This window comes from Eretmochelys imbricata, chromosome 14, assembly GCF_965152235.1.
Source record: "Eretmochelys imbricata isolate rEreImb1 chromosome 14, rEreImb1.hap1, whole genome shotgun sequence".
NCBI classification, from domain to species: Eukaryota; Metazoa; Chordata; order Testudines; family Cheloniidae; genus Eretmochelys; species Eretmochelys imbricata.
Window position 1 is genome coordinate 45,541,525 of NC_135585.1, and position 22,228 is coordinate 45,563,752.

Sequence of the window (22,228 nt, forward strand, 5' to 3'; positions counted from 1 at the left end):
CGTTGATCATTTATTTCCATCAGCGTTGGGGGGCCTGGGGTGGTCAAGCCAAAGCCGACTAGTCCCCCCTTAATAAATCTGTACTCCTCACACCTCCGACCCCCTCAGTTAGTCACTGGCTCGTGCCCTGATGCTAGGGGATTTATATCTGTTATATCTTTGAATCCCTGTGTATAGCTACTTGTCCCAAGTATCCCTGTAGAGTGAAAGGGTGGGTCCGGTGGGTAGCGTGCTAGCCCAGGAGACCTGGATCTGCCGCACACTTCCTGGATAATTCTAGGTTCCTCTGGTTATTTGTAGGGCTGAATTAACCTACCTAGGCAACTTCCCCTCATATCCACCATCCCCCTTGTCATGAGGGCTGCCTGCTGCCCCACTCCTGGCCAATGTAACATTACAAACTGCTGCTTGCACAATGTGCTACCTGTCCCTTTTTCCCCATCCTCCACCTTTCCTCTTCTCCTGGCCCAGGAGTAGCAGATTGTGATGACGGGTTCACCTAGCCCAGTTGTTGTCCTGCCTCTCTACCTTTCCTCATGCTCTGGTCCAGGGGCAGCGCATTATGACAGACGGGGGCATTCCTGTCGCCATTTGCTAGGAGTGTAACATTTCTCTTTTAAATTTGGACACAAATAAAGAACGTACCTTTGTGATCGGGGAAAGCGTCTTTAAACCTCAGGGGTAGGGTATGTAAACCCCAGAATGAAGGCAGCGTTATTTCTTTCTTCGTCTCTTTCCATTGCAGATTAGGCCACAGAGTTTAATCTGATCAGGGTTTAAATTCCTGTCGATTATTTCCTGGAGCCTCCCATGGCCCCCTCCAACATGCTATAAAACCTCCAGGGCGGTTGAAAATTTTGACTAGAGCTCCGCTCCAGACAGCTCCAGCTGAATTTAAACCCTGAATCCAACAATGGATCCCTGCTCGCCTGTCTCCCATTCTCATCTGCCTCTTCCTCGGCCCACGACTCAGACTCCCCGATGTCTCCATGGGGTGTGGGGGAGGCGTGCTGCAGAGGATAGCATGCAGCTCCTCATAAAAGCGGCACGTCCGTGGCACAGCGTCAGAGCGACTGCTTGCCTCCCTGGCCTCCTGGTACGCCTGTTGCAGCTCCGGGGCATTCGCAAACAAAGTGAGCATCATAGCCCTGGGGGTTGGGGTCAAGTAAAGATGCTTCTCTCCGGCTGGTCTGTTTCAGTTTAGTAACCCACATCCTGTCCACGGGGCCAGTGGCTGAAGTTCCATTGGGCGACTGTTCTGGGGCCTGTGTGGAATGTGCTGGGATCTCACCCTGGTTCCTGGGGCGTAGGCATCTCCATCACACACCGAGGTAACCAGCACTGGTCGTCCCCCTCCACGTGAGGCTCAGCAGAGAGGCCAGGAGTTCAATGGAGCGTGCAGATGGAGCTTCTCTCTCCCCTTTAGAGAGATTCATCCCAGGTCAGGGCAGAGGGCCAGTGGCCCAGGACAGCGTGTGAGGGGAGCTGGCACTGGGGTCCCCTGCCCTGTTCAGGGTAAAGGGTAGGGTGACCAGATAGCAAGTGAAAAATCAGGACAGGGGGTGGAGGGTAATAGGTACCTATATAAGAAAAAGCCCCAAATATCGGGACTGTCCTTATAAAATCAGGACATCTGGTCACCGTAGTAAAGGGTTACACAGAGCCTCCAAGGCCCTTGTCTATCCTGGCTGCAGGAGGGTGATCTGGGCACAGACTGAGGGAGAAGCGGGCACCTGGGTCCAGAACAGGGAACTTAACCGTGGTGGGAAAAGCACAGAGACTGGAATTCTGCTGGGGATGTGGCTGGTTACGAGGCCGGCTTTGCAGCAGGATACAATGTTCCAACACGACTTCATTTCCCTTCCTCGCCACCATGGAATCAAGGCCCCATGAAGATCAGCCAAAATTCATCTCGCCAAGCACAACCCTTCAGTGTCCTCCTTTCTGATGCACCTCACAGCGTCTGCCCCTCATGGGGGGCAATTGTGGAACCCCTGCCAGAGCCCGGTATAGGACAAACTTATTTACTGACCTCCAAGCAAGCCAAAGGTAGGTTGGCTCTACCCTAGAAGAGCCCACATAGTTTAGATGGGGAAACCAAGGCACAATCTGTGTCATGCACCGAGCCTGCCCATTCTCATCAGACGCCCCAATCTCACCTGATTCTCCTTTTGTCAGCGCTGCGTGTCTGTGCCATGCGCAGTGTACCAGCTCCCACCCCAGTCCCCACACTGCTGTATACTAGACATGTTTGCATCTCCTCAGCCCCAGTCAGTGCTACCTCCGTGTCATGCCCCAGCTGTGTGCACGCTCAGCTGGCCGGCTGTCAGCTTTCCCTGCCTGCTCGCAGTGCTGTGTGCCTGTGACACACACAGAGCCGACCTGTTCTCAGCTACCTCCCCTGCCCCCAGGCTCAGGGCTGTGCTTGTTCCATGCACTGAACTCACCTGCTCTCAGCGGTCAAGCCAGTCTCAGGGCTGGGTGTCTATGCCATGCTCCAAGCTTGAATCAACTCACCCTTATATCAGTGTTGTGCGGCTCGGCCACGCACCAAGCCTAAAATTCTAGCAGGTGTAGCTAACTGATCGGGTAGGTTTGTTTCAAAAGGCCGTGGGGTTCAGTGATTGAGAAATACACAGACATATTAACAGGGGTCAGCCGCAACAGAACAGATTAATTTGTGGTTTCAGAGTAGCAGCCGCGTTAGTCTGTATTCACAAAAAGAATAGGAGGACTTGTGGCACCTTAGAGACTAACAAATTTATTTGCGCATAAGCTTTCGTGAGCTACAGTAGTGAGCTGTAGCTCATGAAAGCTTATGCTCAAATAAATTTGTTAGATTAATTTGTGTTTTTCTGCCTCCCAGCCCAGGGCGGTCTCCAGGGTGTGTTGGGCGAGTCTCATAGACTCATAGACCTTAGGGTCAGAAGGGACCATTATGATCATCTAATCTGACCTCCTGCACAAGGCAGGCCACAGAATCTCACCCACCCACTCCTGCGATAAACCTCTCACCTGTGGCTGAGCTATCAAAGTCCTCAAACCCTCAACCGGCCATGGACAGGATTTTGCTGGTATTCCACACCTAGTTCACAGCGTTTTAGAAACAGCTCGTGTTGAGAGGGGCTGAATGTCACACACCCCTTGACCAAATGACTCCAGATTTGTGCCCCTGACCCTACCCTCTGCAGGTGTAACGGGTTTCTAGGCACTCAGACTATGAATGTGAACTTAAAGAAAAAGGGATAATTTGGTTTGGGAAAGAAACGCTGCTGCAGCACCATGGTGCGGCCAGGTGCCAGCACATAAAATTACTGCAGTTGATGATGTGAGCTGGCTACCTTCAGGCACATTTCTCTCTCTTCCCTGGCAGCTGGAGGTTGCTAACAGATTTCTTTCGGAAGGAGGATAGTGTGGCCAGGGGAAAGCATCGCTTGATGCTTTGATTTTATTTACTCATTCCTCAAGCTTTGCCTTTAGAGCTTTCTCTTAGAGTTACCCAACTGCTTTTCTTCAAGCCCCCTCAAGGCATTTGCTGGTGGGTCTGTCTAGCCTTTCAGGGCAGAGCCGTACAGATCTAGTACCCTTGTGACAAAGTCCAAGACCAGAAGATAGAAATAAACTTTATTCTGTGAATTTACTCATCTGACTCTACAGCATCCAAATAACTAAACAGAGCAAAATAGGAGCATTGAGCTGGGGACAGAAGTGCTATGGGGATTGGGGGGAGAATTGACAGCTGGGCTGGGGACAGGCAGATGTGGGGTGGCAGGGACACATAATTAATTAATTAATTAGTGTTTGGGGAGAAGCTGGAGGCTCTGCACCAGCAGGGAGGCTGAGGGACGGAGACCCAGGGACTGGGGAATTGGGGGTGTGGAGATGTTAGCTGGATGAAGAAGAGGTGGCTGTGTGGAGGGGATAGTCAGGCACTGGGCAGGTTTCACCAGAAGGGAGAGAAGAAATGAAGTGGGAAAAGGTGAAGATAAAGTAAAATGGAAGTAAGGAGAGAAGCCCAGGGACAGAGTGGGGAGACTGAAATGAGAAGAGTGAAGGTGAAACAATCCTGAGAAGGGAAAATCTCATGAGGCACTGAGAGGGAAAGGGATACATTCAGCAGAGAGAACTGGGCACCTGCGTTGGAATGATCTGTGACACGGATTAGACAAGAGTTAGGCAGACTCAGGCCTGGTCTACACTTGAGGGGGGATCGATCTAAGATACACAAGTTCAGCTACGAGAATAACGTAGCTGAAGTCGACGTACTTAGATCCACTTACTGTGGCATCTTCACGGTGGTGAGTCGATTGCTGCCGCTCCCCCGTCGACTTCGCCTGTGACTCTCGCGGGATTGGAGTACAGGAGTCGACGGGAGAGCGCTGGGGGTCGATTTATCGCGTCTACACTAAATGCGATAAATCGACCCTTGCTGGATCGATCGCTGCCCACCGATCCGGCGGGTAGTGTAGACATACCCTCAGAGAACTAAACCGATAGAGAACGAGTGCTAGAGAAAACGCTGTGGAAAACTGGATGAAATGAAAGAAAAGTGAACAGGAAAGGGAAAGTGAGAGGGAGATGGAGATAGAGATGTATAAAATGTTTCTGAAAGTGAGACTGTAATTCCACCCCTTAATTCATGGACAGTGTCTCCACTTTAGTCCGTTTCAGAACAACACTTCAAATTTGTGGATGTTTTTGCCTTGTGGTCTGGTTATGAAAGTTCCCTCTCTGCTCCTTGTAAGCCTGCATTTACTTAAGGTCAATGAAACATATAAAACTTGTCTATATCCCTTTACTTTCCCACCTGTGACTTTTGAGGGCAGACATGGGATTCCCCCCCCACACATCCCGCCCCAAATTGGTTGAGTCAATGCAGCACTGTAAGCTGCCTTGTGTTGACCTAACTCTGTGGTGTAGACCAGACCTTCATTTCAAATGATCTCTCACAAGGCAGACTTTGTACAACCTTTATCATAATCCTGCAAAAGGGGAGAACACAGAGGTACAGCCCATCACACAGACATGGCGGGAACCAAGGAACACAATGAGACAGCCCTGGGCAGCATGATCAGCCGTGCTCTCAGCACACCAGCTGCCTCACCACTGCAAAGGTTTTTTGTAGGCATCCTGGCAGAGCAGTGTTTCAAGCAAGGATCTGAAGGAGGTGTCAGAATGCCCACGCGTTGTGGGCGAGCAGCAGAATCCAGCAATCTGTGTATCAACGGGGGATGGAGACAAGATCTTGTCTCTGAGGGCAGGTTTACATCATAAGGAAAAGTCAACCTAAGCTACGCAAGTTGTTAAGTTTAAGTAGCTTCGATCTACTTACCGTGGGGTCCACACCGCATTGGGTCAACAGGAGAAACTCTCCGGTCGATTCCCCTGACTCATCTCATTCTGGTAGAATGACCGGGGGTTGATTTGGTGGGTCCCCCGGTGGATCGATCACTGCAGCATCAATCCTGAAAAGCTCCTTGCAGAGTTGTGGTTCTATGTAGCTATTTCAATATATTGATTAATGTTGCGGTAAAATTTTAGTGACAAGTCCCACAGCTGGGCTCCAGTTTTGTGGACGTGTAAAAATACACCTGATTAAAGAAGCTAAATAAAGAGTAACATTTCACATATGTTGGATCATATTAAAGAAGTTCTGTATTAAAATCACAAATGAGTTTGATTCCCCATAGTTTAAATTCCAGGGTATTACTAATTAAGAGGTCTCTTGGTTTTTGGTACTGTTTCTCTCCCTCTATGTGTGAAACTTGCAAGCTGCTAACTGTGTTAGTACATTCTAAGACAGAGTCTGTTCTCAAAGCAATTCACAGAGAGAGAGACTCAAAGCAATACTCTGTAACAACAGAAACAGCACCCAGAGACTCCCCGCCCTTTTGTTGTATTAACAATTGTGATTAAAATAGAAATAGAGGATGTATGTGGATGGATGCTTGGTGTGGATAATAACTGAATGATCAGGGAGGTGCCAGCCTAAGAATGCAGTGTCCATCGGCTGAAGAAGGCGTCAAGTGGAAATAACCAGAGGACCCCCAGAGGGCAGACTGGAATCCACCCAACAGCCTCAAGAATGGGAGAACCAAAGAACAAGATAACATCTAGCAGCACGGAGCCGTCAGGAATGTGCTATCTGCTGATTGATTCAGCAACAGCATGATGAAGCAATTCCCATAGACTGGCATAGGAAGAAATTCCTATAAAAATAGACTCTAAAAAGTGAGAACTTTGGGGTCTGATTCTGCAAACCAACTTCCAGGAGCTTCAGATGAGCATCTGACAAGGCCTTGCTTCCTCCTCACCTCCTCATGTCCAGGCCACCTGGCCAGTGGCTTGGCATGAGCAACTCTAAGGCTGGTAACTATGATAACAACCTTGCAGAACCTCTGTGTGTGTGTGTTTGTATGAATGAATGTGTGAATAAATATGAGATTGAATGGAATGTTATAGTGATAACTAACTGCTTACTATGATTCTTTCTGTATTCACAATAAATGTGGTATTTTGCCTTTTTCCCTTTAATAAGATCCTGCTGGTTTTTAATTTATTGGTATAACACCTAGACTTTGTATTAATCTTTATCCTACATTTGTGGAGTGACATAAGATCTGACACCCATCAACAGAGCCACCATTTACTCAGAAAGGTGCAAAGGGGCCGTCCCCAACTGCCTATCTCAGGGCAGCTCTACGCTACAAATTTACAAAATTACCCCATGCTGCTGTGGTACTTCCCTAACCAGCTGGGCACTCTGCACCCTACAGTCAGAGGAGTTATATACTGTACCCTGCCATTTCTGATTTTTTTTATTACTATTATAACTCTGCTCTGCTTTGAAATACGGAGAGAAAGATCCAGGTACCTGACCCAGCAGCAGGGTGAACGTGTTTGATGGCTCGCTACACATCTGAAGAAATACATTCAGCAGCAACAGAGCAGCAGTGATTTCCTTCCCCTTAAAGAAAATCCTTCAGCCAGAGAACGGCTAGGCTGGGGTAGTCACAGGTGTGGCTCCGCTTTACTCACCTCAGTTGCTACACGATCTCCGTGAGCCACGTTGTTCAGTTCCTGCCACGTCGTTTCCAGGGAACTGGCTACATCCCCAGAAGCTTCAGTAGCTATCACGGCTTCTCCACCACACTTGAATTTCCTCTTCTCAGATGGCTTCTTCCAGCCTCCCAGATGCACCCCGCCCTCCCCTGCAGCTGCTGCCTGAGCCCCTTGGGGTCTGCAGTTCTCTGTTTACCTGGGCAACGCAGGAGACCCAATGCCAGCTGCCCTCACATATGCTGCCCTCAGCCAAAAGGCCCCAGCCTGGCCTGGGGGCAGGGGTGCCGAGTTATTGGGGCCTGTGGTGCCCGGGCTCCAGCAAATTCAGGGCCGGGGCAGGGCGGCTTCACCCTCATTCGGGGCCAGGTCTCTCCCCCCGGCCCTACCTGCCATCCCTGCGCGCTTCCCCCGAGCGTCACTGCCTGCCCCGGGCAGCGGGTGCTTGCCCCCTGCAGCTCCAGGCTGCGCTCCCTGGCCGGCCACTGCTGCTGCTGGCTACAAGGGAGCAGCGCCAGGGCCAGGCTAGGTGGCTGCTACACCTGTGGAGGGAGAAGGTGCATGGCAGCTCCATCCGCCCGGCAGGTGATTCCAAGTTGACTCTGGGTGGGGGGCTTATCCTGGCTGGACCTCCTGAGCAGCAGTCTGGGGGGGCTTGGGTGAGTGTCGTGCCAGGAAGGGAGAGGAGGGGGACCGTTTCCCAGAGCTCACTGCTGTTGGTGGGAAGAGGGCTGTGGGGAGTCCTCTCTGGCCTCCAGCCCTGGGGCAGCCTGTCTGCTGCACCCCAAACTCCTCATCCATGGCCCAGCCCCACACCCCAACTCTTTGTCCCAGCCCCGTGCCCACACCGAGTACCCAAACTCCCTCCCAGAGCCTTAGGCGGGTGGGGGCGGGGAAGGAAACTCGACCCGTTCTGGGCCTCACCAAAAATTATACAACCCTGCCACCCCTGCCTGGGGGCGAGAAGAGCTCCTCACTTCATTGAGCCCTTGGTTTCTCCCCTGCGACCGCTGACAAAGGGGCCAATCAGCGCAGAAGTTGCTGGTTAGGTTTATGTGTGACAGGGAGACCTGCCCTGCTAGGGACCAGGCCAAGATCTTAGCACATTCCCCACAGGGCCCTGAACAGCCACACAGGGACCTTCAGCCACTGCCCACATAGGTGGGGTTTCGGTTATTAAACTTGAGCCAACCAGCTGGGGGAGCTGCTGGGGAGGAAGCAATGTCACCAGCTTAGAATCCAAACAGACTCTTTTTTACTGTATTTCCCCACCAGATGAGGAGCAGGGACTGGCAGAGATTGTGGGCGAGGGAGAGATGTTTGTTTCTCATCTGGTCCTCCCAAGGGATCTGATTAGAAGCAGCGGTCACAGGTGGAGAAGTTTCTCTTGGGAACACAAACAGACCAGGAGAGGGGAAGGGCTGTGGTCAGCTGGGCCCTGAACACAGACTGTGACTGCATTCAGAGGCAGCCTGAGTATTCTAGAGCAGGCCTGAGAAAATCATCTATTTTCAATCTCACCATGTACTCGATTCCTGTCCACTGTGATCCCCTGACTCTGCACAGGGCTGGCCCAGTGATTGTGGGAGGGTCAGTGAGAGGTTTATTAGACAAACTTTGTTGATGTATTTTCCCTGCGTGTATCTTTGTCTTTATCCTCCTGTGATGGGGTGTGCATACCCCCCACTAGGCAAGAAAGAGTTAACCCAACACTATGGATGGTGGAAGTCTCACCCCTCAGACCATGCTGGGCATGTGCCCAGGCTGACCACCGAGGATCCTGCCCAGGAGTGGACTCGGAAGCCTAGGGAGCTAGCCTCACTGAAGAGCTCAGAGACCCCAATGACATACGGACGCCGGCTTCAGGGGACACGGTAGGAAGTGGCCCAGGGAGGTGGCGCGAGTGGTATCTCCCACCCAAGGAAGGTCAGCATGTTGCGGTGGGACCCCTGCTGACTGGGGGGTGACCGCACTCACCGCTGACTGGGCCCTGGGCCAGGACCCGGGGGAGCAGGGAGGGCTCAGGGCCCCCTATCCCGGCAGTCACCTCCCCCGGCCACTGGTCATGCAGCTCTCAGCCTAGGGATAGTTGGGTAGATTGTAACAGATAGTTGGGATAGTTGGGTAGCATCACAACCACACCCTGCCCCAAAAGGGGATGGGGTTTCCATACACCGTGACACCTCCTTTCCCAGGCTCCTAACGCAGACAGAAAGTCTGGTCCGGTGGTTTAACTCTTCACTTGGAAGACCCAGGTTCAATTCCCTGCTCTATAACAGTCTTCCTGCGCGGCTTCAGGCAGTCACTTCTCTGCTCTGCGCCGGGTGTTCCTCTCTTTGAAATGGGGTCACAGCACTTCCCCACCTCACAGCAGTCTTGTGAGGCTAAACATATGGTACAGGGATGGGAGGCAGAGAAGGACCTTCAATAGTCAGAAATAGAGCCATTTCTTTTCCACATCAAATCACTCTGGGGTTGCCACAAATTCTCATGATTTCATCTCGAGTCTTTCAGTACTCGGTGTGTTTCCTAAAAATCCCCAGCTCCTAGAATCCTGTGATACCATGAGAATCTCAGCTCCCGTTTGAATAAAATGGGAAGCTTCTTGGTCACATGGCAGAGTAGAAAAGGTTGAGAACGTGACCAGAGTGAAACCTCGTCCCTCAGAAACAAAAGGAACAGTTTATGTTTTCTGGCCTGAGTTCTCCAGCTAAGGTCTAAGAACCTAAATATAAAAACAATCATTCTCCTTTATCTTTTTTGATGAAGAGTAAGATCTTTTCCCCTGCTTCTGCAGGCTCAGCATCACGGATGCCCCTGTCAAGTCCCACACAAGCTAGAGGACTGATTGCAGGATCAAAGCCCTAGTGGCACATTTTTCACTAAAGCCTCCAGGGCTGAAATTCACAATGGGCTCATTCCTGCTTAGCCAACAGCACGAGTCAGTTCCAGGAAGGGAAACACCCAGTTGTTGCTGCAGGTGAGGCATAGTGTGAACTCAGGAAATTGAAACATAAGTTACCCTGTTACACTGCCCAGAAGGAGCCATGGCTGCAGAGAACCCCGTGAAAAGTCTCCAGGAGGAAGCGACATGTCCCGTCTGTCTGGAGTATTTCAGAGAACCTGTCACTCTGGAGTGTGGGCACAATTTCTGCCGAGACTGCATCGCCCAGTGCTGGGTGGGATCCGATACAGCCGCCTCCTGCCCTCAGTGCAGAGAAACTGTGCAACAGAGAAACCTCAGGCCCAACAGGCAGCTGGCAAATGTTGTAGAAATCGCCAAACGGCTGAGTTTACAGGCAGCGAAAGGAGCAAGAGGGGACGGGGTGTGTGGGGAACACCAGGAGGCTTTGAAACTGTTCTGTGAAGAGGATCAAACCCCCATCTGTGTGATCTGCAGAGAGTCCCGGGCTCACCGCGCTCACACGGTGGTTCCCATACAGGAAGCTGCCCAGGAGTACAAGGTACCGAGTTGCTATCCAGTCTAATGGGTAATAACTTAGGCTTTTAATTACAGATTACTGGCATCACAAGTTGCCCGAAACAGGTGTAACTATGTTATTCAGCTGTGTGTAGCCTTCACTGCATGAAAGAGGCTGTACAAATTAATGAGACTCCAGCCTGACGAGAAAGGCAACAAAGGAGGATTTTAAATTTGTCTGATGTGGGAAAGTTTTCTTTAAGCAGCTGAATCTTTTCAAACCCGGCTCCCACCAGTGAACTAAGGGAACTTTCTGTAGCCTGGAAGCTGTTAAATGATCAGTGAGGTTTGACTCACAAGAGCTGCCGGTCGGTCTATGTGACAGTGCTGCATTCAAGCTGGAGAAGCGGGAGTTACAAGCTGTGGCTGTTATTACTGATTTATCACAGAGTTTATTATTGTTATTTGCATCCCATCAGCCCCTACAGACCCCAGATGAGCGCTGACCTCGATTGTGGGAGTCCCTGCACAAACCCCAGTGCGGGACAATCCCTGCCCCGAGCCATTTACAGTCTAACTGGACAAGAGAGACAAAGGGTGGGAGGGGAAACCGAGGCAGAGTGAGGGGAAGTGCCTTGTCCAAGATCACTCAGTGAGTCAGTGGCAGAGCTGGGTATAAATCCCGCTTTTCCAAGGCCCAGTCCAGCGTCCTAACCACTAGGCTACAGTGCCTCCCTCAGCAGCACTGAGCAGTGATGAAGTGCGGCCATTAGCAGGGAAAGACTCCTTGATAAAGGCCCCAGGCCCAGCAGCGAGAGGAGGTTTCTCCCTGGGATTCTGAACTCCCGTGTTGCTCCATGAGGGGTAAAACTCAGATGCTGCCAGCCTGCACTAAAGCAGATCACTGGGCTAAACACCATGTGGACCCCGAGCACTTTCAGTCCACACACAAAAGGGCTCCAAACAGCTCAGGTCCATGCCAAGTACCACTGGGATTACACTGGGTTGCAGCAAAACTAACCCCAGGCTGGAGCTGACCGGTGTCAGTCTGACCTGTTCTGTTGTGTATGTGGGCAAGGACTAGCCAGCGTGGTTCTGTTAGTCCCATGCTGCAGCTTATGCAAATCTCTCAGAATCCACCGCTTCCGGGACCTTTGCTGCGGACGGTGGGGTAGCTACTCAGAGGCCATTGCCAGGGAAAGGGGCTAGGACAGCACTAGAGCAACCCCAGCTGTTCCTAACACAAATCAACACATCTAATGGGGTTTGCCCTAGGCCTTAGATCAGTGCTGTCCAACCAATCCAATCCCCAGGCTTCAGGGCTGAAAGCCAATGGAGTTGGGTTCCTTTGAGCATCCCAGCTTATATGGCTGCCCCAGAGGCTTCTGGGATTGATATCACTGTTTCTTAAATCTGCTCAAAAACAGCTTTATAGATTTACCACCATGTGACACCAGTTTCCTGCCGGTTTAAATTGATGGCAAAAGTGGACGTAATAACTCAACTCTGAATATAAAACACTCCCAGTTTCCACAAATAAAGTTTCATTTCCTTGGTGTCGCTGATGTTCTACATCTAGAAGAACCCACTGTTGTACACAGTGTTGTTGTAACCATGTTGGTCCCGGGATATTAGAAAGACAAGGTAGGTGAAGTAATATCCACTCATGGCCAGCTTCTGTGAGTGAATGACAAGCCTTCGAGCTTGGCAGAGCTCAGGTCTAGGAAAGAGTATGTTCCCCAGAGCTGAGCTCTGTGTAAGCTCGAAGGCTTGCCTCTCTCACCAACAGGAGTTCGGCCAATAGAAGATGTTACCTCCCCCACCTAGTCTAGCTAGGAAGACGGACATATCTTGCATTTTAGGTGGAAAAACGCCCCCTACAAACGGACAGTCAGCCTCAAAATGAACCCACCAAATCATTTCTGTTTGTCAGGACAAAATCCAGGCCCCTTTGCAGACTCTGAGGGAAGAGAGAGAAATGCTGCTGGGATTTAAAGAGGCTGGAGAGAAGAGAGGCCAGGAGTATCTGGTAGGTACCAGTTATTCTTTGTTGTGGTTCAAATGCAAGACAAACAAAGCTTTTAGCAAGCAAGCAGGCTGGTCTGCCGTGTCGGCTTTCCACCCTCTCTTTTATTCTCCTTCTACTCATGCACATTACATACTCCAACAGCAAAAGGAAAACAGCAAAAGGAATAATATGACTTTGATTAATATTCTTATTTACCAGCTTCTATCTACTACATTCCTTGCTTTCGGGCCTTGAGCCCAGTCTGGGGAGGCTTCCCACGGTTCATGTCCTCTGGGCGACTTCCCATGGTTCATGTCCTTGGAAGGAGCAGTGTGTGCACTGCTCCTACACAACATTCAGGGTGTGCCCTGAATGTTTCCTAGTGCATGAACCCTGCATGAACCCTTCAATTCTTCACCTGCCGGGACATGGAGATGGGAGGGTTGTTTGTTGGTCAATTTCTCTGTGGCCTTGGTGAATGTGGTCTTGTGTGTGTTTCTCCATGATCATGGGATACTCTAAGTGTGTGCGTGTGTGTGTGTGTGTGTGTACACAAGTGTGTGTATCACAAATGTTCTCTCCCCGGAGAAAGACAACAGCATCTTCTGCAGCATCTAAGATGTGTTTTAATTAATGAGGTAATTACTGTTCCTTGTGACATTTACAAAACTTCTCCCACACTGCACTCCAGCCGGAGGCCCAATGTCTACACAGCTGTTGTTGGTGCGGTAGCATGAGCTGCAAGAGCCTGAGTGTTGCCCTGGGCTTGGAGGCCAGCTGCTGTGTAGATGTACCCTCTGAGGCCATCGGACACAGTGTCCAAACCACATCAGATATGGAGACATCCCTTTAAGAGACATTGGGGCCAAATGGGAAGCTGTAAGAAAATCCTCTCCTGTGTGATGAGAATGTAGTGTCCAGTGCCACGATGTGAAAGATTTTGAACCCCCGATTTTGAACCCCAGTCCACAGGTCCCAGATGATCACCACAACCCGACCGCTCTCCAGAGCCAGCAGGGGAGGGGCTAGTGGAACTCTGGCCCACCAGAAGATCTGCCTACGAAGCTCCTGATTGGAGCAGACGTTTGGATGCATGAATTACGCCAGCAGGAGTCATGGAAAGTTGTCCAAACAACTGAGTGAACTCCTGATCTGCTGCTGGACTAGCCCTGAACTCTAGCTTTGCCCTGGCATTGTTCCTGACCTGCAGTACTGCTATCTGACTCCAGCTTGACCCTTCGCGAGGGTGCCTGACTCCGACTCCAGTCCTGATCCCCCGTGTGACTCCAGACACTGATTCTGGCTCAGGCTTTGGCATGACTCCTGGTCTTGACTCCATCCTCAGCCCTTGGTGAGATCCTGACTTTGACTCAGGTCTGACTTTGGCTGTAGTTCCTGACTTCCAACTGCAGCTCTGAGCAATAGGCCTGATGGCTCATGTCCTGGTCCCTACACCGATGCCTTAGTGATTGTAAAGAAACTCTCTCTTGTAAGACTGTATGAAAGGCCCTCAGGCTTCATCCATGTTCCTGACCAGCCCTTTCCTTATTTATTCTAGAAACAGACAGAAACAAAGAGGCAGAAGATTGTGTCTGAATTTCAGAAACTGCGGTGGTTCCTGGAGGAACAAGAACGACTCCTGCTGGCCCAGCTGGACAAGCTGGATGAGGAGATTTTGAAGATACAGAATGAAAATGTCAGTAAGCTTTCCAAGCAGATTTCCCATCTCAGTGATCTGATCAGTGAGATGGAGGGGAAGGGTCAGAAGCCAGCGAGTGAATTCCTGCAGGTGAGACTGAGTGAGAAACATCCCAGATCCCCACACAGGGAAGGGAGGGCTCCTGATCATAAGCAATGGGGTCCAGCAGTCAGAGATCTCGGTGTAACTTGGCGTGTGCATTCCTGACGTGTGAATGACTATTGTTCTTTACAGAGTTACAGACACAGAGATATTAGAGATGGAAAAGCCCGATTAGCTCAGCTAATTCATGGCTCTGGGTCGGGGCAGGGGCTCTTTTCCCCGTACTTGCTAAATCCCTTCCCTAGGATCCCCTGTGTGTGTCAGATGGGACTGAGATTCTTTTCTCTCTCTCCTCTAGGATGTCAGAAGCATCTTGAGCAGGTACGTGGCTCTCCCTCACTCCCCCTCACACTTCACAATACTGAGAATAACCAGCTCCAAGCTCTGAGCCACATCTCCACAGGGCTCTGCAGCCAAATGTGTGAGGAAAGGTCATATTTTGAATACAAATCTCTCTGACCAACTTCATCCTCAGGTTCTCACCCTTTTATAGAAGACTCGGGAGTTCTCCATTCAGTGGGAAAGTCTGACCTCAAGTATTTCCTAGCGATGTCACATCCCTGGGGGACTGGCTGCCTCAGGATTGTGGGGATGGAATATGGGCCTGTCACTGCTGGGGCACTGGTCACCATTCAGCCCAGGGCAGCAATGGTCACGAGATTTTCCCTCCTGATATCTGTATGGAATGAGCTGGGGAAGGGGGAGTTGGTGTCTCAGTGTAGTTCCTAGTGGACAGATTTCTACAGCACTTTGCATGGGAACCTCCTGTCCCTCAGAGCATGGAGGCCAAGGAGTGAATTGGCATGGAGACTCAATTCCCTTCTTATCTCCAGAGCTGGTCTCTCCAGGCGAGAGCTGAAGAATATTAATGGGACCTTAAGTGGAAATGTTTCATGGCCATTGGCTGTGTTGCACCTGCTCCAAGGCTGGGAGATGTAGATGAATTGTAACTCCAGGCCCATTAGAGCAGCGACTCAATAGTCAGAACTTATGAGTCACTACATGAAATAAAACCATGTGACATTGTTTCTGTCTAGATGTGAGAAGGGGAAGTTCCAGCAGGCAATGGAGATTTCTACTGAACTGGAAGTGAGACTCAGTGGTTTCTCCCAGAAAACTATTGCTGTAATGGAGACTTTGAGGAAGTTCAAAGGTACCGAGAAGGGATCTAGGAGGGGAAATTAGGATGAGCCTCTGAGACTGGGGGAGGAGAATGGCTCTGGCCAATTGGTTCAGAATTAGATGATGTATCTATTTAATTGTTGGGTGAGAATGCCACACACTTTGGGTGCAAGACACTCAGGTTGATTAATTCATACCTTTATTTCTACGAAAAGCCTGCCTTGCAATGATAATTACTGTTAAAGTAAGAAATTACTCATAGACTTTAAGGCCAGAAGGGACCATGATGATCATCTAGTCTGACCTCCTGCTCATTGCAGGCCTCAGAACTTCGCCCACCCACTCCTACACTTGACCCCTAACCTTTGCCTGAGTTACTGAAGTCCTCAAATCATGGTTTAACAACTTCAAGATACAGAGAATGCACCATTTATTCTAGTTTAATATCTGCTAACGATCCATGCCCCACACCGCAGTGGAAGGCGAAAAACCCCCATGCTCTCTGCCAATCTGACATCAGGAAAAATTCCTTCCCGACCCCAAATATGGTGGTCAGTTGGACACTGAGCATTTTAGCAAGACCCAACAGCCAGACACACCCGGCAAAGAAATCTCTATAACTCAGAGCCCTCCCAAACTACTGCCCCATCACCAGCCCTTGGGATATTTGCTACTTGCCATCGCATATAGAAAGAAGTGTTGTCCAGTTCCCTTCTCCTGGGGCATAGGCGGGCCACAGGGGATTTCTCCTATGAAGCTCTGACTATCCCTTACAATTATACACATCCAAATTACATATTTATTAGTTCTTTTCCAATCACCTTTGAGTGTTATTTAATATTCATATCTTATATAACTCACACAATTCTCATGCATGAACTTTTTTATTGGCAGGGCTTTGCGCTCCAAGATATATTCATGTTATTCTCTTTTCTCATTGGTTTATTACCGCTAATTATGCATAGCTCACTTTGACTCTTTCCTCCACATAGGAATTTTTGGACTTTGCTTATCGCTCTGGGTAGTACATTTTGGGTGTCTGTTCTCCTTAAGCATATTATGTGGGACAAAGAGGAATTTGGACCACACAGTAACTTAGGAACACATCACTTGATAAGGGAATTGTTGCCTTAAGTGACCTTCTTATGTCAAGCAAACTGCTAATCAGGCCAAAGCCAAGTCAGTCAGTATAAATGCTGAGTAAACAGACCCAACAGCTCACAATTAGAACCAGGATTTTGCAAACTCTCAACATCCTGTTAGTGTCAAAGGGACCAAAGTGGATAAAGTTACTTTTATGCCAAAGTCTTTGCATGATCTGGGTCTAGGTTACGACAAAAGGCAGCAAGCAAACCAGCTGGAATCTGAAGGGTGGGAGGGGTTGATGAGGAGAAAGTAAATCTGTTTTATGGATTATGTGTCTTGGGATGGTTGTGAGGCTGCAAGGATGTTGGTTCCATTGCTGAGAGATACCTGAATGAGAGAGGAAAGAGAAGGTTTCAGATTAGTTTATATTAAATATGTGAGTGTGTCTCTGGGCCTCTCTATCTGTTTCTCTGTCATGATGAAAACTGTCTAGGAGTTCAGAGTGGGGATGCTGTCATAAATATGAAAGCCTGAAATCTCGTCTCTTTTCTCCTTTCCACCACCAGACACTCTGCTGTCTGCACTGGAGACACCAAGAGGGGAACCCCTCGGAGCACACAGACAGGGTGAGTTTGCAGGTGGAGATTGTCTTTAAATTATGAGAAAATTCCAGTGAAAACATCTTCATGGGATTCAGAGTGACAGCCATGTTTTAGTCTGCATTCGCAAAAAGAAAAGGAGTACTTGTGGCACCTTAGAGACTAACCAATTTATTTGAGCATGAGCTTTCGTGAGCTACAGCTCACTTCATCGGATGCATACCATGGAAACTGCAGCAGACTTTATATATACATAGAGAATATGAAACAATACCTCCTCCCACCCCACTGTCCTGCTGGTAATAGCTTATCTAAAGTGATCATCAGGTTAGGCCATTTCCAGCACAAATCCAGGTTTTCTCACCCTCCACCCCCCCACACAAATTCACTCTCCTGCTGGTGATAGCCCATCCAAAGTGACAACTCTTTACACAATGTGCATGACAATCAAGTTGGGCCATTTCCTGCACAAATCCAGGTTCTCTCACTCCCTCACCCCCCTCCAAAAACCCACCCCCATACACACACAAACTCACCCTCCTGCTGGTAATAGCTCATCCAAACTGACCACTCTCCAAGTTTAAATCCAAGTTAAACCAGAACATCTGGGGGGGGGGGGAGTAGGAAAAAACAAGAGGAAATAGGCTACCTTGCATAATGACTTAGCCACTCCCAGTCTCTATTTAAGCCTAAATTAATAGTATCAAATTTGCAAATGAATTCCAATTCAGCAGTTTCTCGCTGGAGTCTGGATTGGAAGTTTTTTTGTTTTAAGATAGCGACCTTCATGTCTGTGATTGCGTGACCAGAGAGATTGAAGTGTTCTCCGACTGGTTTATGAATGTTATAATTCTTGACATCTGATTTGTGTCCATTTATTCTTTTACGTAGAGACTGTCCAGTTTGACCAATGTACATGGCAGAGGGGCATTGCTGGCACATGATGGCATATATCACATTGGTGGATGTGCAGGTGAACGAGCCTCTGATAGTGTGGCTGATGTTATTAGGCCCTGTGATGGTGTCCCCTGAATAGATATGTGGGCACAATTGGCAACGGGCTTTGTTGCAAGGATAAGTTCCTGGGTTAGTGGTTCTGTTGTGTGGTATGTGGTTGTTGGTGAGTATTTGCTTCAGGTTGCGGGACTGACTTCCTGAGGAAACTTCAATCCATCGGTGATCTTCCTGATAACACCATCCTGGCCACTATGGATGTAGAAGCCCTCTACACCAACATTTCACACAAAGATGGACTACAAGCCGTCAGGAACACTATCCCCGATAATGTCACGGCTAACCTGGTGGCTGAACTTTGTGACTTTGTCCTTACCCATAACTATTTCACATTTGGGGACAATGTATACCTTCAGATCAGCGGCACTGCTATGGGTACCCGCATGGCCCCACAGTATGCCAACATTTTTATGGCTGATTTAGAACAACGCTTCCTCAGCTCTCGTCCCCTAAAGCCCCTACTCTACTTGCGCTATATTGATGACATCTTCATCATCTGGACCCATGGAAAAGAAGCCCTTGAGGAATTCCACCATGATTTCAACAATTTCCATCCCACCACCAACCTCAGCCTGGTCCAGTCCACACAAGAGATCCACTTCCTGGACACTACAGTGCTAATAAACAATGGTCACATAAACACCACCCTATACTGGAAACCTACTGACCGCTATTCCTACCTGCATGCCTCCAGCTTTCACCCTGACCACACCACACGATCCATCGTCTACAGCCAAGCTCTGCGATACAACCGCATTTGCTCCAACCCCTCAGACAGAGACAAACACCTACAAGATCTCTGTCAAGCTTTCTTACAACTACAATACCCACCTGCGGAAGTAAAGAAACAGATTGATAGAGCCAGAAGAGTTCCCAGAAGTTACCTACTACAGGACAGGCCTAACAAAGAAAATAACAGAACGCCACTAGCCGTCACCTTCAGCCCCCAACTAAAACCCCTCCAACGCATTATTAAGGATCTACAACCTATCCTAAAGGATGACCCAACACTCTCACAAATCTTGGGAGACAGGCCAGTCCTTGCCTACAGACAGCCCCGCAACCTGAAGCAAATACTCACCAACAACCACATACCACACAACAGAACCACTAACCCAGGAACTTATCCTTGCAACAAAGCCCGTTGCCAACTGTGCCCACATATCTATTCAGGGGACACCATCACAGGGCCTAATAACATCAGCCACACTATCAGAGGCTCGTTCACCTGCACATCCACCAATGTGATATATGCCATCATGTGCCAGCAATGCCCCTCTGCCATGTACATTGGTCAAACTGGACAGTCTCTACGTAAAAGAATAAATGGACACAAATCAGATGTCAAGAATTATAACATTCATAAACCAGTCGGAGAACACTTCAATCTCTCTGGTCACGCAATCACAGACATGAAGGTCGCTATCTTAAAACAAAAAAACTTCCAATCCAGACTCCAGCGAGAAACTGCTGAATTGGAATTCATTTGCAAATTGGATACTATTAATTTAGGCTTAAATAGAGACTGGGAGTGGCTAAGTCATTATGCAAGGTAGCCTATTTCCTCTTGTTTTTTCCTACTCCCCCCCCCCAGATGTTCTGGTTTAACTTGGATTTAAACTTGGAGAGTGGTCAGTTTGGATGAGCTATTACCAGCAGGAGAGTGAGTTTGTGTGTGTATGGGGGTGGGTTTTTGGAGGGGGGTGAGGGAGTGAGAGAACCTGGATTTGTGCAGGAAATGGCCTAACTTGATTATCATGCACATTGTGTAAAGAGTTGTCACTTTGGATGGGCTATCACCAGCAGGAGAGTGAATTTGTGTGGGGGGGTGGAGGGTGAGAAAACCTGGATTTGTGCTGGAAATGGCCTAACCTGATGATCACTTTAGATAAGCTATTACCAGCAGGACAGTGGGGTGGGAGGAGGTATTGTTTCATATTCTCTGTGTGTATATAAAGTCTGCTGCAGTTTCCACGGTATGCATCCGATGAAGTGAGCTGTAGCTCACGAAAGCTCATGCTCAAATAAATTGGTTAGTCTCTAAGGTGCCACAAGTACTCCTTTTCTTCATGGGATTGTAGCTAAAGTTACCAATCAACACATGACACACACAGCCCATGACACACACAGCCCCATAAATAAACACATTAAACAGGGAGGAGATCACATGCTTGAAGTCACACAAACACTCGTGACACTGACTTTGATGCTGCGTTCATGCCCAAACAGATGAATAGAAACAGTGGCACGGAGCAGCACCTGAACGGAGCTCTTTGCCCTGTGGGCTGACACATCCCTCTGCTCTACCCTGGTGCAAGAGGTCTCCCCATCGCTCTTCTCCAACATCCTGCCTTTCCTCTGGGCAGGGCAGGGCTCTCCCATTGGAGCTGCTCACTGCTTCCTGCACTGGGGAGACGCTCTCCCTCCGAGGCTGTCAGCTCCTCCCTTCTCTCTGGGCTGGGGATGGGGCTCCCCCACCCAATGCCACCTCCTACTCACTGGTGTTAAGCGGCTCTTCCCCAGTGCTGCACCTTCCTCTCTGTTCCCTGGCCTGGGAGTGGAGGCTGCATTAGGGGTTTATAGTTTCCCTCTGCTGTGGGGTTTATAGCTGGCCTGGTACCTGCCTCCTCTGCTCCTTTCTCGCTAAAACCTTCTTGACACCTTCCTGGCTGTGTCTCTGATGCTGGGAGTGGAGCAGCCCCAGCAGGGGACCCCTGCAAGGAAATGAGAAACCAATAAAGTGGCTCCTATTAAACAGGCTGAAGAACTGCAGTGACATCTCTGCTCAATCTCAGGTGCCCAGGACAGAGGCAGCTCCCTGGGATCCAGGCCTGTCCCAACCAGAACGGGGCTGCTGGGGAGAGTGAGAAATGGTCCCAGCCTCCCCCAGGGCTGAGCTCTGCCCCTAACACTCTGATTCTCTCTCCCCAGTGAATGTGACTCTGGATCCTGACACGGCTCATCCCATCCTCATCCTGTCTGAGGATCGGAAAAGTGTGAGATGGGGAGACACACGCCAGCATCTGCCCAAAAACCCTGGAAGATTTGACTCTGATCCCTGTGTGCTGGGCTGTGAGGGATTCACCTCAGGGAGACATTGCTGGGAGGTGGAGGTGGGGGATGGGCGATTCTGGGCCGTGGGGGTGGCCAGGGAATCTGTGAGGAGGAAGGGAGGGATCAGCTGTAGCCCTGAGGAGGGGATCTGGGCTGTGCGGCGGTGGTGGGGTCAGTTCCGGGCTCTCACCTCCCCTGTGACCCCCCTGCCCCTGAGCCGGGTCCCCAGCAGGATCCGGGTTTGTCTGGACTGTGACCGGGGGCAGGTGATATTTATCGATGCTGGTGATGGGGCCCCAATCTTCACTTTCCCCCCAGCCTCATTCAATCGGGAGAGAATCCGACCCTGGCTACAGGTCTGGGACCCAGACACCCAGCTCAGATTGTGTTCCTGAGATGGGGTGGGGTGGGCAGGGCCGGCTTGACTTTTTGTGCCGGCACCAAACCTATTTGTGGGGCCCCCTGGGGAATGAAAGGGCCAGGGGCAAGAGCATAGCGGGCAAGGTGGATTTGATTTAAATCATGATTTAAATCACCTCTCAGGAAGACTCAATTTAATCATGGTTTCTACATAAAAGTACATTCTTGTTGGTTGTTACAACCTTAATACATATTCTTCACAACTCAGAGATAGATGCAGGTTTCATTTTTAGAAGGCACGCACTATACATTTGTAAACAGTGATTTATTTTGAAAACTTTTCAGGTGAGTTTTACAGCTATATCAGACAATAAATGATTGTTTGGTTATTTCATTTTCCAAAGGTAATTGAAGCAGATATTTGTGAAGTCACTGGGAGGTGAACTACCTCCCGTTCAACAGGTTAATCATTAATATTTGGAGAATTTTCTTGCAAGGTTGTATTAGGAGGAGGACATCACCAGACAGACATTTAAATTATTTTATTTAACTAAAAGAACAACATTAAGTATTCTGGATTTTTTTTCTTCAACAGAAAACATATAATATTTTAACAAAAAAGCATATATCCCTCACTTCTCACATTTATCTCCAGCCTTCTTGTCCTGGTCCAGATCTATTCCGCCCCCAACAATGGTCAATTC

General features: G+C 49.4%; 1 protein-coding gene across 1 annotated transcript; it reads left to right on the forward strand.

Annotated features, from left to right (window-relative positions):
• Positions 1-10,005: 10,005 nt before the first annotated feature.
• Positions 10,006-21,559, forward strand: LOC144274884 (zinc finger protein RFP-like). Its single transcript, XM_077833977.1, has 7 exons — positions 10,006-10,523; positions 12,414-12,509; positions 14,047-14,277; positions 14,588-14,610; positions 15,327-15,442; positions 17,064-17,123; positions 21,042-21,559. The coding sequence occupies exons 1-7, from the start codon at positions 10,107-10,109 to the stop codon at positions 21,557-21,559; spliced, it is 1,461 nt and encodes a 486-aa protein (XP_077690103.1). The 5' UTR covers positions 10,006-10,106.
• Positions 21,560-22,228: the final 669 nt, after the last annotated feature.